Here is a 12,183-nt window from a genome sequence, read left to right as displayed (position 1 = left end):
AGTGTTCCTGAGATGGTTAAGACTTAAATCCTTACGTGGGCCTTTTTGTATCAGCTGGGTGAGAAAGGAAGAGATGCTATTCATTTTAAGAAGTTTCTGTAAGAGCTGTGATCCAGCTGTGTCTAAAGAGTAAGCAAATAAGTACTGACAGTTTCCAGGAGTTAAAGTGACTCTCGGGGTATGGAGAGGAACAAATACGTAGGGTTACTTTCATTAGTGTTTAAAAATTATAGTTATTAAGTAAAGCTATTGTGCAATTGCTTTTCCTTTTATAGTTAAATATGGGACCCTTCATAGACATATTACCAGGCTCCACAAATGAGTCTTGTGTCCACTCATCAACTGAGTTGTTCCAGGTTCTGCGGTAGCCTTTTCCTCTCTGCAGGAACATGCATCTCTTATTATTTCTGTCTCCACGTTTTTAGGGGCGACTAGTCTGATGCCGCCCTTATCTGTTTCCCCTACAGCGTCAGGATAGCTGTTCCTTTCGTTCAGGACCTAAAGCTAAGCCAGGCTCCATATGGTGCAGGCTTCCAGCTCTAATCACCCAGAACTATAAAACAATAAACTTGGAAATGTCTTTCCTCTGGTTTGATATAGTTGAAAACAGGCTTTATACTTTTATAGCTGTCTAAGAGGAAAATATCCATTCATCTGCTTTAACATGTTTTCTGGGAAGTTATTTATAACTGTCATTCAGGCCTCAGAACTGCTTCTGCAAACATTTATTTCTTACCATAAAATGCACCCCTTCTAACTCAATGTGACATATAGATTGTGATGACATGTCACAGTGATATAATGTCTTGAAGACCAAATACATCTTTAAGAAGCCTGTCGATGTCTGCTTGTGACAAGTTATTGGGGAAAGTTTACTGCATCTCTTGAAACTGGTTGAGTTTTCTGCTTCCCTTGTTCTGAAGACAGATTTCATTATCTCTGATGATTCCTCAGCACTTGTCCCATTTATGGTTGCATTTCAGTATTTGCCTGAGAAAGAAAAGACGTGTTGGAATAGGAAAGAGAAACACTGAGTGTTATGATGAGCTTTCCAAACCCTGCTTTTCTTAAGAGCTCTATGTAGGTAAATCTTGCATGATACAGTCCGGTTCAGTGCACTGCTTCCAGAGGGGCTGGGAAATCTCCAAGAAGTCCTATTTCACGTCTGCTTTCTTCCATATGCAGTGTCTTCTGTCTTCCATTTCCTGTGAGGCACTGCATGATACTATGTCAAGATGTCACCTGCAGCCTTTGGTCAACATTGTATTCCAGCTTAGGAAAATTACTGAAGTTTGTGGGTAGCAGGCTGTTTTTGCCTTGAATATTTTTGCTTATAAGAAGCTTCTTGAGCTTCAGAAGGTGCCTATATGTATATTGTATGAGTCAGTCTTAGGAATTTCTTTCTAGCCTCCAGGAATGTGTTTCAACTGGCATGTTGTTATTCTGCTTTTACCTCCCAGGATGCTTCTGTGGCAGCTTGACCTAAATGTCAGTCTCTTATTTCTGAGCCCTGTATTCCAGTGCACGCACGACTTAAGAAATACTTGATGTAACCAGTGTAATGTTCTTGCTGATATAATTTCATTTGGGTTAATTCTGGATTCTTAAAGAATTTAGGTTCTGTTGGCTGTCAACACAGTTTCAGTATTTGTTCATTCTATAATTTGAAGTAATTTGATACTTCTCAGCATCCGGGTGATGCCCTTCTGTATGGAAGTCTCTGGAAGAACCCTCAAGAGGAGGATGGTGGTAGCTGAAGCTGGACTCTCTGCTTCTTTTTGACAGAGAAACTTTCATCTGCATACTTGCACTGCCTGTGTGAGTTGTGGATGCTGTAGGCTACTATTGGTACTGTTCAGGATGTTATTTATGAGAAAGTATAATTGAGGAGTTCCCCAGGTTGGTAGATAATTCATAAAAACTGTGGGACCTAGCTTCTGTCCCTGGATCCGCTGTGAACTTTGTTTTTTACTTTTCTTTTTTAACCTCTACTCAAGCTGCTTTACCTCTTAGGCTCTCCATTTCTTTTGAACTTTCTTTATATATTTAGATGTCAAACATTAATGTCTCTTACTTTGGCTGCAGTGCTTGGTTAAGTCTGTTGCAGCAGTCTGAATACTGTTATGTGACTACTGGAGGTGAAATACATGTGTTGGCTTGCTGCTTAAATGAGGAGTTGCTTTTCAGCTGGACTCCCAGCAATCATCTATTTCTGTGGGGTTTCTGCTCTGCCTGCTTTAAATTTTGGAGTCTGAACTTGCTTCTAATATTAAGTATTGTAAATGTTAATTTAAAACAGCAAAGAAGGTGGAACTTAGAATCATGTCTTTAAATCTTCAGGAATCACCAGTAATTAATCTCCTTGGACAGACAAGCTCCCTTCCTTGGCAACTTGTGGGCATCTCATCTTACCAAAGCATCATCAGCTACTGCAACAGCCACTATCCTCCTTCTGTTATTCTTGCCAGGGATGCTGCAGCTGAACTGATAGTGAAGCTCCTAAAAATCTCAGCAGGCTTTGGCGCATCTTCAGACAGTCACATCCACCTTGTAAGTTGAATTGCTTTTGCAGTGTCTCTAAGCTGTTTTGGTCGTTTGCAAGGTCTGCCCTTTGTGTGTCATACATAGACCATGAAAATATTACTAGGCGTGATTTTTTAAAATTAATTTTAATTTTAATTAACAGGATGCAACGCTGAAATGCCGAGCATACATTCACCAAGTGGTTCAATTTCTTAGCACCTTAGAACAAAGCGGAAAGATTACTCTTGCGGTTTTGGAGCAAGAAATGTCCAAGCTGCTAGATGATATAATCATCTTTAATCCTCCAGGTTTGTATTAATGAGGTGACAAATTGTTTTAAAGCTGTCAAGATCCTTCTTTCTAGCACATGGATTTTTTGAACTTTTGTTGACTATGCAGTTGCATTACCATAATGTCTCCCTTATGGGTAGGGCATGTTGCTTTAGGTAATATATGAGCACAAAACAAAAATATGATCCTCCAGAGAGCTGTTAAGGGGGCTAGGACCAACAGAAACAAAATGTTTTTATGTTACAAGTAAAACTGGCCAGCATACAGTGTTCCTAGTCCAAGAGTGTTAGATCTGTTAGAGACAGATTTTCCCCCAAATTATTGGTTTGAACATGAAGAACCTTTAAAATACAAAGTTTTTTTTTGGGGGGGGGGTGTTTCTTTGCTGTCAGTGCCTTTTTATTTATTTTATTTTATTTATTTATTTTTTCTCCTCCGAAAGACACTTTCAAATACACACTCTCAGTCCCAAGTGATTCTAAAACAGGGACTCTGAAACACTGTGTAATCAGGAAAACTTACAATACTGAAGTAGGGAAATTATATTGATGTACATTAGTAGTATGGTGTGTCCGTACCCGCAGGTTTTATATTGACCTAGTTTTTTGGTACTAGTGCCCCCCCCGACCTTCCTCCAAGCAGAATAAGTGTGTGGGTCAAAACAGTCATTTTGCTGTATTACAGCAAAGTGCTTGTTAGGAGTCATATCTCTTCCTGTCCATGACCCGCACAAGTGTACTAGCAAAAGTGAGCAGAGGTGTTCCCTATATTAGAAAACTATAGCTTTTGGGACTAGAATGTGATTTTTATTTTACTTTATTTTATTTTTTTGCTTTAGTGTTGTCAAGATAACATTCCTGCCGTGATTCTAGCAACTTACCTTCCTGAGCCTGCAGACAGCTCGCTCTTACCATTTCTCCCCAAGCCCTAGCAGAATAGAGATGACTTCCCGTCATTTTCAGTTTGCAAATTTGTGACACTGTTAAATGTCTCTCAGTATTTGTATTGCAACAGCTGTACAAATAGCTCTATAGGACAGCCGTAAAATTGTTCGGAAGAATTCTTTGTGGCTGAAATAGAAATGAGAGCTTGCCTATTGCTGCTGACACTCCTGACAGCCGAGAAAGTTCAGGGAGAATTTGGAGGAGAAAGGAGCTCCGATTATAAGAGGAACCTCTCCGTCTCCTGAGCCTGTGCGTGTACGTGCAAGTGTTAAGGGGCTGAAAGGGATGGATGAAAGCTCCGTGCTGTTCACCCAGTGCGACCAGGCTGTGGAGTGGAGTAGGAGCCCTGCTGCGTTGTGGCAGGAGAGTGCTGGTGTGCATCAGATTTAGCTTCTGTGCTTGACCCAACAGGGGCTGGAGACACTTTGGAGACTTCATAGCCACTTTGGGCAACTTTTTTCCAATAATTAGCCCCTCTTTGTGCATTCCTCCCCCTCCCACCTTATATGTAGTTGAAATTTTCCCTTGCTACCATCTGACATTGCTTGAAAGCTTTCTTTTATAGCAATGCTGCTTTTTCATTAGTGCATGGCAAGTTCTACTCTGTGATTAGACTTAAGAGCTAAGCGCAGGAAATGTGTGTGCTTCAAGGACACTTATACGTGGCCCATGTTAATGTGTTTAGACAATAGCAAGAGATGGCTTCAAAAAAAGATGCTGGGTTTGAACACTGGGATTGGCAGGTAGTCTAAAATGCGGGACAGGATTACAAAATCTCAGGGCTCAACCTGAGCATATTTCAAACAGAATCTTTAAAAACTTGGTGATTTAGCTCTGAGCTGTGCTTTAAGTTGTAGTTTTATACCTACATTTTCATGGAGACCGTAAACATGCTTTACTATTCAACTTATTTGCACTGCAGTAGTGCTGAAAGTCCCTAACTGAAAAATAGGCTTAGATATACTGGGTGCTGTACAGTCTTATCAGCTGTCTCTGGCTGTTTTGTAAATTATGAATTAAGTCATCAAGGAAGTAGGCTGTTAGGAGCGAGTGTCTTATTGCAGGTATGTAATGAGAAAGTGACTTTTCCCAGGACCTAAAGAAATGTTCAGTGATGAAGCTGAATTTAGGTCATCTAGGATCTAGCCTCTGTTTACTAAAATGGTTTGTATTTCCCTTATTCCTGACTTTCAGATATGGATCTGCAAACACGTCACATGGCCCTCAGCAGTCTCTTTACAGAAACCCTGATGATGATGAACAACTCTAGCGTTACGACAGCTGAGTCGTTGCGGGGAAGCCTACGGACGTGGGTTGACAGGAAAGTGCATGGATTACTGGCGATGCCCCTTCTCACGGCGGCGTGCCAGAGTCTGGCCTCCGTCCGACACATGGCCGAGACAACAGAAGCTTGTATCACAGCTTACTTCAATGAAGGTAGGAGAGTGTCATGTTCTGCCACTGTGTCAAGAGCGTTGATCAGTCTTTTGGTGTCCATTAAATATGTATCACCTGGGACTCCTTTTAACTTCATGCTGCATGGTAGCTTGAACTGGGTTTTAGTCTGACTTTCCTAATCAGAGCTCCTTTCTCTGTATTTGATGGCTCCCAACTTTCACATGTGTATGTGCCGTAAGAAGTAGCTAAAGGGAAGTTATGTCATGTGGCTGGGGTTTGTTTTTAACTGTTAAAATTGTTTTCTTGGGAACTGTCTAGTCTCTGTTAAGACTGACTTGCTCTGTGTAATGGTTGCCCTTTTTGTTGCTAAAGAGGTGGGATAGCTCTTAAATTATCCAAGAGGACAAAACAGATTTGTGTCCCCTCCTGTAGGGTTCTGTGGACTGGGTTGGGTGAGCGGGGGGAGTACTATTGTGAAATCTCTCAAATTCTGTGGCCTTTTTTTTCCTCCCACATAAACCGTGTAGATCTACATAATGATTTCTCCCACGTTCTATTTGATGACTTATAAGTTCACCTGAAAGAAATGGTTAAATTTCAAATTTTTAGCAATGGAATTTTAATACTGAGTTAATCCTGGGAAAACGTCTCGCTTTGACTTCAAGGAGATGCATTACAATAGTGGATTTTTTTTTATCTCTAGCCATCACAGTGGCGTCACAAACTGATTATTTGGAACACAGCTAAAACGGTTTGAATTCTGCAATTTAAAGGAACACAGCAAGGTAGTTCTAGTTCTTGGGGTTTTACCAAGCACTGCTTGCTTACTCTGTTTCTGCTGTCCTTTTGCTTTCTTTTTAGATAGTCCTCACCACCAGGATTTAGGCTGGGGCCCTGTACTTGCCTCCCTCCAAGTTCCTGAGCTAACCATGGAGGAGTTTCTGCAGGAGTGTCTGTCTTTGGGAAGCTACTTGACCCTATACGTCTACCTGCTGCAATGTCTAAACACTGACCAGACTCTTACCAATGAAATGAAAATCCTGCAAACCATTAGCAAATGGCTGGAGCAAGTATATCCAAGGTACAGACCTCCAGTCTTCTGAATGTGCCCTGACTTTTAAGTAAGGCTGTGGTTGTATAGTCACTATAATCTGGCTGCTGGATGTAATAGTCAATCCTTCCATAGTATCACAAATGTCATCTTCCTGCCCGTGCCCCAGTGCCAACACTGACAGCCACGTGATGAAACACAAGGGGGAATTTTTTCTGGTTGAACACTTCTCTTACTTTCTTTTGGTCAGTTTTCAATCAGAGGAACTTGATTTCAATGGCAGCCTGGATTTATGCTCAATTAAAATTACTATAAACAAATTCTAAGTCACTGTGGGATTCACTTTCCAGATTGTCCACTAGGTGGGATGGGTTATATGCTAAATACTCTGTGATACTTTAAAGGTCTGGTGTTCATAGCTGTGCAAGGCAGAATGTCAGCAGTTCTGAACAAAATCTGAATCCAGTGCATGTGGTCGGGTGCCTACAGTTAGAGGTCTGTATTGCTGTAAAACATCTTATCAAATAACAAGGTTCTGGTGGGACAACGTGGTGGATGGCTGTAGATAGCTTTGACGTTAAAGTGGTAATACTTTGTATTTACAATATGTAACAACTGTATTTACAGGCTGCTTGAATTTAGTAAACTTGGTGAATGTCTTTGTATTTTGATGTTGGTAATGTTCATATTTGCTGAGAGAAAACATTTTAGGAAAATGTGCATTCACACTGTGTTTTTGGAATTCAAAGAGTACCTTGACTGATGCAGGTAGCTTATAGTTGTAGTAATTTCAGTGCCAAAGTGGGGAGAAGACAGCAAAGCCACCTTACACAGCCAGTTAAACCCTCAAAACTGTGGGTGCCTGGCCTGAGAGAAACAACTGGGTAGAGCAGCCTGAGGATGGTCTGATGCAGAAAGCTCGTGGTGGTGCTGTATGTGGAAAACCTGAGCTCATTAACTTCAACTGCAACTGTTTGGGGAAGAATTAAAAATATCACGGGGGAACTTCATGTTGTGCTTTGCTCAGCAAAAGCCTTCGGTGTTTCCTCTTCTAAAGATCATATCAAAAGCCTAAGTTATTGTGGAAACAACAGCTAGTGCTTCCTAAGGTGTTTTAATGGTAAGTAAAGGAAATAGTAGAGATCCAGCTTCATCCCTTTTAGACCAAGTTCTAGACAGGCTTAAATGCACTTATGGCTGCAATATCATTAATTCTTAGATTTAAAACTTGAAAGGAAGTGTTGTTCTTTGTCCTCTTACAGGCTGTTAAAACCTGCTGACCGTTTTCTGCATCAAGTCCATAACAATAAGAGCTTCAGCCGCACAGTAGTTTGTGGGGTAATACAGTTACACTGGGCCTGATAAACTAAGATTAGCTGTCGTTAACTTTCCACCTGAACTCTTCACAGGGCCACTGAGGAGACGTGCAATATTCTTAACCTACACTTCTGACTTTTTTTTAATCTATCCAAAGCTCAGCAAAGGAAGAGGCAAAGCTGTTTCTTTGGTGGCACAAAGCCATGCAGTTATCCCTAATCCAGATGGAGCAAGATGATGCCATTCTGATCGAATCTGTCATTCGGACGCTGCTCTCGATACAGGGCAGGCAGTGTCAGCTGGCTGAAGAGAGACTGACTTCTGGCATACTTGGTGCTATTGGGCTAGGCAGGAGGTCTCCGTTGTCACCCAGGTAAGGATTGGAGGCGCAGTGAATTTCGTTGAGTCAGTGTGAGTTGTCACGTTGAAAAAGCTGCAGCCTGGATCCAGACTGTACAGAGCAATGCCGAAAGATGTTCTGAATCAAGGCTGTCCCCAAATCTATGAAGTTACTTGGACCCAAGCTGTAGTGAGTTGTAGTAACTGTAGTGAGTGTGATTCTGGCTCAATTTCTATCTCTAAGAGATGTCTCGCAGGATAGGACTTTTAGTTTGTGCTGTTGAGGACTTTCAAATCTGATGTCCCCTTCTCTCTCCTTTTCCCTGTGTAAGGTTCCGGGTGGTCGCCCGCAGTTTGTCCGCCTTCCTCTTGGTGCAGATTCCTGCAGAGACCCAAGTCCGCCTGAAAGCGGGTTCAGAGCCGAAGCTGTCGCAGAAGGCCCAGCAGGTATTGTGTGCCGGTCATCGGCTTCTTGGAGTGCTCTGTCTGTGTGCTATCTCGGGTTGTGAGGTGAGGCTCATAACGGTCACTGCAAGCATTGAAGCTTCAGGCTAAGTCCTCATATGAACTTCTTGATTTTTATTCAGTGCTGAATACCCTCTGTTTTTTTTTTTTGGGGGGGGTATGTTTTTATTTTTTTGCTACTGCTTTACATCAAACTCTGAATTTCAGAAATAGTTTGTTGCTGTCACTTGTGTCCTCAGGGGAAAAGGGTGTATCGCAAATTCATGCAACATTTGCTATACTTCAAAACACCGTCTTGGAATTTGCCAGACATGAGAGCAGGTGCAGCGTAGGCCTGGTGATGGTGTGAGTTTTTAGTAGACTTTGCTTTTGGACCTCCCCTGGGCATGTTCTGGGGTCCAGCTGAGCTGCTGTGAGCGATGGTGTGTACATACCAGTTCATCTCACGTGCAAGATAAAATGTAATGGCATGAAACATCTTTAAGTGGAGTCTGGACTACTGTGCTTTACATGGCCGTTGTCATGGACTTGAGGGCTGGCACACTGGTTTTCGGCTGATGGATGGTAACTTGTTGGACTGTGGTTGGAGGATTGTGTGTCTGAGCACTAAACTAAAGTGACCGTAAGTTGACTCCAAGTAAACCTGTTCACACAGTCTTCTATATGAATATGAAGGTACTGGTTTCTAAATGTAGACTAAAAAATAAAAGGTATAGATCAATTTATGTCCATAAACCTTGAGTTCTGAAACTTTGGAACATAACTGGTAGAAGGAATAAAAAAAATAATAAAAACAATGTCATGATTGTCCTACTTTTCAGGACAATGTGTAGGCTGTAGTCACACTAAGGCGATATTCGTACTAACATTTGCTTATGTGAAAACTGGACTTAAAAGCCCTATGATAAATGAATATTCCTTTTCCAGTGTGTGCGCCATCCATGTTATTTCAGTAAGTAGGTGCATAAGAATAGGAAGAACTATAGACTGGAAATGACTAGAAATGAAAGCGCAGTAATTTATTTGGTATAGCTTGTTTCTGTTCTGAGAAATAAATTAAATTTATTCAGACATTATTCCAACATTCATTCTAGGCGGTACCACTAACATAGGTGAGGATTTTTTTTTACATACAATTTCTAACCTGATGCTGTCCCTGTAATATTATTACTGGGAGCAAAATAATATATTTATGAAAGTCAAAGATGTCCGTAAGATGTTGTTGTTGCAGTTTATATTTTGATGTGTATTTTGATTTCCCCTAAGACAATGTCTTTAGTGCATGATGTAAATATATGTCAATATTTATATTGTGGAGTCACAGCAAGCCTTAAAATAGAATATCCGTTGTGTTGATCTCGGGGAAGGAACAACTTGGAAGATATGAGGTGACTTGAAACAGTATCATGGGATCATATTTGTACAAATGCTTTATTCGGAATAGTCCGTGATCTCTAGCAGATAAGGATCTTCCAGTGGAATCGTGCTTATGGTGGCTCAGCGGCTGGTTTATTACACCTGCGAAAGATGTGGACCGAAGTATACGTAGCTAACAGCGTTTTCCCTTGTGTCTATAGGCACTGAATGCTCTTGAATCTATGGCATCAAACAAACAGTACATGGATTATCAAGAGCAGCTCTCCCAGGCTTCTCAGTTCATCAAGCATCCAGAACATTGTCTTCGAGATGGCAATAATCTCTTGGCTCTCCTTGTTAACACTCTGTACCCAGAAGTGCATTATTTGGACAGCATACGGTAGCAGCACTGAGCTCCAAAACCATCACGCAACGTTGGATTGCTCTGGTTTACATTTGAAGCTGTTGCACAAGTAATTTTTGCCTGCAGAGTTCCACTTTAAATAAGTCAGAGGTGCGAGTGAGAACTGCACGCTGGCAAGTTTTATCCTTTTCTTTCTTTTCTTTAAAGCCCTTATGATACGTAGGCCTGTGGAATTGCTCAGGTTTTTGTCTGCTGAAAAGACTTGAGTATCCCCCTGTGCGAGGTGCACATCTGCGAGGAGGGTACCTGAGAATAGATGCGCAAATCATTAGACAGCAAAGCTCATCCTTGTTTCCTGTAGCGTCTTAAGTTTTTGCTTTGTGCCTTTCCATTTTTCCAATGTGTCATCGCTTGAGCCAGTGCAAACTGGATGGAGGGTTGTGTCTAAAAGAGGTTTTGACCGTCTTACCCAGGATGCCTCTAAATCTTAAGTGATTGTGTGTTTGGAGACTTGCAAACTTGTATTTGGGAAGATAGTATTAAAAATTATTATTATTATTATTATTTTGCTCTCCCACAGAACTCTGTAGTTGAAAGGCATGTTTACAGTCTTCTCCCGCTTCTCTAAATACAAGCTAAAATTTGAACTAAAGAACTATGGTTTTTTTTTTTTCCTATTTTCTAAAACCTAGTGAGTCCGCCTCCATATTGCTTAATTAAACGCAAGTAATTTCTGGCCATGTTGCTTTTAAGTCAGATAAAGTCTAGAAGCTCATTTTCAAGATTCCTCAGTGTCTGGGAGGGGAACAGGTGACTTGTGTTCACGTTAAATAAGTGAGTCCTTAATTCTGGAAGTCTCATTGTTTAGGAGATAGTGATTTATCCAATGGACATTGCTTGAAGTTTATTTTTTTTATTCTTAGCTGGGCGTGATGTGACAGGTTTTTACATGACACTGTGAAAAGCTATTTATCTTGTGTTGAATTTGGTGATCGCTCGTTAAAATTCTATTACCAAAGCATGAACAATGAGCCTGCAAATCTGTTATTTCGGCTGAAAGATCACTGGTTTTGTTGCCTTGTCTGATTGCAAGCTGCCCCTTTCTTTAGGGCAAGCAGAAGGTGAGTTCCCCAAGTTGCTTGCCTAACTTTGGCCATTTTAGCTTTGATCTATTCCAGGGGGCCCAAGGTCCCAATCCGTACACCTCTACGAAGGAACAGCGACAGCTTCTTTTCTGCATTGTGCCTTTATGTTTAGAACGTGGTTACACATTAAACTTTAGTTTTGGTCGCTAAGGAAAGGAAATGTGCTACCTACTGTCCGTTCCATACCGCATCGCTTTGAAGGATTGCACTTACCTGTGATTTCAGTGCTGGAGAACAAACCACCTCTGTCTTCTCGACAGATCCTGCTAACTGTGCCAGCTGGGTCATTCGATCACCTTCACCTTCACGTGGTCTTACGGTTCTTTGCTCTATCTGCGAGCCTACACATTTATGTACATCCCTCTGTATATTAACCAGACATCAATGCAGCATGGTTTTTAACAGACTCTTTTGGAAAATTCACAACTGGAAGAATACGTTTTGCTGCTTTTTTCTTTTCCCAAAGACTGAAAAGCACTGGTTTTATTAGATTTGATGTTATCGATCGGTTGCGTAAGAAATGTGAAAAAGCCAGAAATATATGTATGACGTGCACTTTTAAAATGATATTGTTTCAGCTTTTGAGTTTTTACAAATGATGTATTTATAACATGCTCTGTCTGCAAAGACCATGCAAAATAAACATGAAAAATCAAGTAATTCCTGACCAACACCACGATATTTTCAACTTGACGGAAGAGTCCAAACCAGGTAATACATCTTTGTTCTTGGAGGTGAAAGTGCATGGGAATGCCACTCAGTTACTCAGTTGGTGGAGGTTTAGGGAGTCTTCTCTTTGAAATGCAGGAATTAAATCCATACTCTGCTTTTGTACATCCTAACCCGTACGTAACACAGCAGTGTGCTTGTTCCCAGAGCCCAGGAGAAAGCTCAGCTATGAAATGGCAGAAAAGATGCTTCTCTGTCCTAGCAAAACTCCACAAACCTCTTGGGCCTTTTTAGTGTCACCTTTTCCTTTCCTCCTGTTTC

The 12,183-nt window shown here is 41.2% G+C and overlaps 1 protein-coding gene across 1 annotated transcript in view; it reads left to right on the top strand.

The window, feature by feature from the left end:
• Window positions 1-11,849, top strand: part of EPG5 (ectopic P-granules 5 autophagy tethering factor) — a 58,724-nt gene extending 46,875 nt beyond the window's left edge. Inside the window, exons 38-44 of the mRNA XM_067316659.1 lie at window positions 2,341-2,550; window positions 2,687-2,831; window positions 4,953-5,195; window positions 6,018-6,237; window positions 7,682-7,897; window positions 8,196-8,310; window positions 9,906-11,849. Of these exons, the coding sequence (XP_067172760.1) occupies window positions 2,341-2,550; window positions 2,687-2,831; window positions 4,953-5,195; window positions 6,018-6,237; window positions 7,682-7,897; window positions 8,196-8,310; window positions 9,906-10,088 (1,332 nt within the window). The 3' untranslated portion in view covers window positions 10,089-11,849. The remainder of the gene's footprint in view (window positions 1-2,340; window positions 2,551-2,686; window positions 2,832-4,952; window positions 5,196-6,017; window positions 6,238-7,681; window positions 7,898-8,195; window positions 8,311-9,905) is intronic.
• Window positions 11,850-12,183: the final 334 nt, after the last annotated feature.

Source organism: Apteryx mantelli, chromosome Z (genome assembly GCF_036417845.1).
Source record: "Apteryx mantelli isolate bAptMan1 chromosome Z, bAptMan1.hap1, whole genome shotgun sequence".
Taxonomy (NCBI): domain Eukaryota; kingdom Metazoa; phylum Chordata; class Aves; order Apterygiformes; family Apterygidae; genus Apteryx; species Apteryx mantelli.
Note: the sequence above shows the minus strand (reverse complement) of the source record. Positions and strands in the feature narration are given on the sequence as shown.